The sequence below is a fragment of the Lolium perenne genome, chromosome 7, assembly GCF_019359855.2.
Source record: "Lolium perenne isolate Kyuss_39 chromosome 7, Kyuss_2.0, whole genome shotgun sequence".
Lineage (NCBI taxonomy): Eukaryota > Viridiplantae > Streptophyta > Magnoliopsida > Poales > Poaceae > Lolium > Lolium perenne.
The window spans coordinates 33,431,804-33,435,757 of NC_067250.2; the positions used below are offsets into that span (position 1 = coordinate 33,431,804).

The 3,954-nt window shown below is 45.1% G+C and overlaps 1 protein-coding gene across 1 annotated transcript; it reads left to right on the forward strand.

The window, feature by feature from the left end:
* Positions 1 to 3,745, forward strand: LOC127317877 (26S proteasome regulatory subunit 7A). Its single transcript, XM_051348477.2, has 7 exons — positions 1 to 203; positions 503 to 584; positions 811 to 902; positions 1,010 to 1,087; positions 1,183 to 1,244; positions 2,562 to 3,283; positions 3,388 to 3,745. Exons 1-7 carry the CDS (start codon positions 117 to 119, stop codon positions 3,543 to 3,545), a joined length of 1,281 nt encoding a protein of 426 aa, XP_051204437.1. The 5' UTR covers positions 1 to 116; the 3' UTR covers positions 3,546 to 3,745.
* The last annotated feature ends 209 nt before the right edge of the window (positions 3,746 to 3,954 follow it).

The following is a 3,954-nucleotide window of genomic DNA, read 5'->3' on the forward strand; positions in this document are numbered from 1 at the left end:
CAGCTGCAGCGCAAACCCACCACCACCGTCACAGCAACACCCGACGCATCTCGCTCTCGCCGCCAGTCGCCGCCGCCGCCGCTCGCCGCTGCCGGAGAAGATACAGGAGCGAGGCCATGGCGCCGGAGCCGGAGGAGGATATCATGAATGAGAAGAACCCCCGGCCGCTCGACGAGGACGACATCGCCCTCCTCAAGACCTATGTAAGCGCCCCTCCCCGACCGGATCGATCTATCTCGCGCGCGCTTAGGCGAGAGCTCTTGGCCGTCCGGGCTTGCCCAGGGCTACGGATTCGGTTTCGTGGCGGTCGATTCGTGCTCGTTGTAGATCTAGGGTTTTGACTGCTGTGGGAAGTTCGTGTTGTCGCGAGGCCTTTGCGAGGGGATTAGGGTTTGCGACGAGGGAGCTGAATGTTTGGTTGACCTCTCGCGTTCTGCAGTGAGATCCCGCATAGTCAATTTGGGTCAAGTTTTTCTGACTTTGAGTGGCTTCGTTCTGACAGGGGCTCGGACCGTACTCGAACACCATCAAGAAGGTCGAGAAGGAGATCAAAGAGAAAGCCAAGAACATCAATGACCTCTGTGGTACGTGCACGTTGATGTATTCTGACTATATCCCTAAATTCGGATTAGGTGTTCTGCGTATCTAATATGTGATACTCAGAGACATATATTTCATTCCCAAATTGCCAGCAGCTCTGGACAGTTCTGACTGTTTTGTTGTACTGCTAATTTACACTTCTGATTGCCAGTGCAATTCACCTTCTTGCATTTAGCTCAACTGAACTTTGCTTTTACTGATTTATTACAGGGATAAAGGAGTCTGATACTGGATTAGCTCCACCAAGCCAGTGGGATCTTGTGTCAGACAAGCAGATGATGCAGGAGGAGCAACCATTGCAGGTGAACTTGCGTGATGCCCACATGACCTCGTTAGTATTACACATCGGGATGCATATATGACCACTAGTTGTGTTCTCTCTAATAACGACTTCTGTTCTGTTTTGAAGGTTGCTAGATGCACCAAGATCATAAGTCCTAATACTGATGATGCCAAATACGTCATCAACGTAAAACAAATTGCAAAGGTGCTTCATTACTGCACTATCTCTTAAGTCAACTATATCTTCTGGAGGCTCAAATTTCCATTCTTTTTTAATGTTTATTTTGGGTGTTATTACAGTTTGTGGTAGGCTTAGGAGACAAAGTTTCGCCCACTGACATTGAGGAAGGAATGAGAGTTGGGTAAGATCCCTGGTCTCTCTCTATTGAGTATATTCTAGCATCCTTCTCATTTGGTTGTTTCCAAAAATGCTTCTTGTATTCGTTATGCTTTCTGTTGACACTGTCAGTCGAAGCAAACTTCTAAGAGTAATCTGTTTTTGAACAGAACACTAGAATAAACATGACAATTGCAGTAACTTATATAACTAGACTTCTCTCACTGATATGTAAAAAGTGGCAGGAGTACTATTTGCTAAAAAGAATCTTAAGGTGGCCTTTAAACTAACATGTGACTATTCCTACTTGTATGATTTAGCATTTAGCACTAGGGTTGGCACAAATTTAAGAATCAACAATATTTGATGGCTAAGCTACACCACTGATGTGTAACAACTGACTGTGACTGGGTACTGTTTACTAAGAACCTGTCAGATAATCCTTAAAATTTAATACTGCTTATGATGTACTCCCTCCATTTCAAAATAAGTGCAAAACAGAGGAAGTAGCAATTCGCTCTAGGATTTGGCACATTGTAAAAAGGTGCAAAAAGTGCTGTAATTCCTGTGCAGCAAAGGTGGCATATTATGTTATCCTTTGTGTTGACATTTATCAGTTTAACCCATAGATCTAACTTTTGAAGGTTGATTTGATCTTCAACCAAACTGAACAATGATATAGATTTGAAGGGTAAAGCCGTAGCACTCGTATATGTAACAATGACATACTACTATTGTAAAGGGCAACTCTTGACCTTAACTGTAGATAGATGTTCGCATAATTCAGCACTAGATTTGGCATGACACTGTAAACAAGAAGTAACAATTTTTAAAGTTTACGGGGCAATGGTATGTTATATGATTCACAGCTCGGAGCATAATACCATATGCTCTCGTGTACATCTGTGTGAAACATTGCCAAGCTCCGTTCTTAATGTATGCATTTTTTGATCTGAGGAAGCTGTTCATATGAACTTTTAGGACGTTAGGCCAGTTATGTTGGAGCATCAGGTCAGCTGCACAGCATAGCTGTACATTCTTCCACCTAAATACATCAGCATGTGACCTCCAGAGCACTGTACTCTTGCTGTGGTTTTTGTATTATTGCGTGTTGCACTCTCTGGTTTTTAGGATCACAGTAGTTGGTTGCTTTTTTATGTACTCCTCCGATTCATATTACTTGTCGCTAGTATGGATGTATCTAGAACTAAAATGTGTCTAGATACATCCATATTAGAGACAATTAATATGGATCGGAGGGAGTATTAATATTTGTTTATAGTAAGTAGTCTATATTACACCTTCAGTTGAATTATGTTGACTCTCATCCTATGTGTTACAGAGTTGATAGAAACAAGTACCAGATTCAGATTCCTTTGCCACCCAAGATTGACCCGAGCGTTACAATGATGACTGTTGAAGAGAAGCCTGATGTGACATATAACGATGTTGGTGGATGCAAGGAGCAGATCGAGAAGATGCGGGAAGTTGTAGAGCTACCTATGCTTCACCCAGAGAAGTTCGTCAAGCTTGGCATTGATCCTCCCAAGGGAGTTCTATGCTATGGCCCTCCAGGAACTGGGAAGACACTTCTTGCTAGGGCAGTAGCCAATCGCACAGATGCATGTTTTATCCGTGTGATAGGAAGTGAGTTGGTCCAAAAGTATGTTGGTGAAGGGGCACGAATGGTTCGTGAACTATTCCAGATGGCCCGATCAAAGAAGGCATGCATTGTATTCTTTGATGAAGTTGATGCCATTGGCGGTGCCCGCTTCGATGACGGTGCCGGTGGTGACAATGAGGTCCAGCGAACTATGCTTGAGATTGTCAATCAGCTGGATGGGTTCGATTCCAGAGGAAACATCAAGGTCCTCATGGCGACCAACAGGCCTGATACATTGGACCCCGCACTGCTGCGTCCAGGGCGACTGGACAGGAAGGTTGAGTTTGGTTTGCCAGACCTGGAGGGCAGGACCCAGATCTTCAAGATCCACACTCGTGCCATGAACTGCGAGCGGGACATCCGGTTTGAGCTGCTGGCTCGCCTCTGCCCCAACTCCACTGGTAAGTGTCTGGCATGATACGGTTCAGATGACTGTTTATGTATTATGTTGTCTGTATCATGATCAGTCCTCTCATACATCGTATCTCCTTTTGTGTTGCTACAGGAGCTGACATTCGGAGCGTGTGCACGGAGGCCGGTATGTATGCCATCCGCGCACGCAGGAAGACCGTCACGGAGAAAGATTTCTTGGACGCGGTGAACAAAGTAATCAAGGGATACCAGAAGTTCAGCGCCACCCCGAAGTACATGGTCTACAACTAGGTGGCCTGGCGTTAGCTCCCTGTATCTTTGCCGCTCGGGCCTTGATCTACGAGATTGTTGTTTGTTACTCTGCCTTTTTGTTGTCCCATAGAAACTGTCGAGGCATTTCTGCATCATATGCTGCTACTCTGGATTTGTATCTTCAGAATATTGAAATACGGGACTGGAATGATGAGAACGATGATGCCTTTTTATTCTCACGTGAACGCTTGCAAGTGCTTGCTGCATCTATGTTACCTGTTGTTTGAGCCGCTGCAACTTACTTGGATTGTATGTTGCTGCTTGTCGTTGGGGAGCGTAGTGGTGTTCTGTGCATGTTGGTCTTGTGCCCGTGTGGTTAGGGTGTCAGCTGCAGACTGAGATGAGACATGCACCGTTGACGTCTTATTAATTGTGGCTGCAAGAGACA

Coding starts and splice junctions, on each gene's coding strand:
- LOC127317877 (XM_051348477.2), top strand. CDS start 117: ATGGCGCCGGAGCCGGAGGAGGATATCATGAATGAGAAGAACCCCCGG. Junction 204..502: donor TCGCCCTCCTCAAGACCTAT/GTAAGCGCCCCT, acceptor TCGTTCTGACAG/GGGCTCGGACCGTACTCGAA. Junction 903..1,009: donor AGGAGGAGCAACCATTGCAG/GTGAACTTGCGT, acceptor TCTGTTTTGAAG/GTTGCTAGATGCACCAAGAT.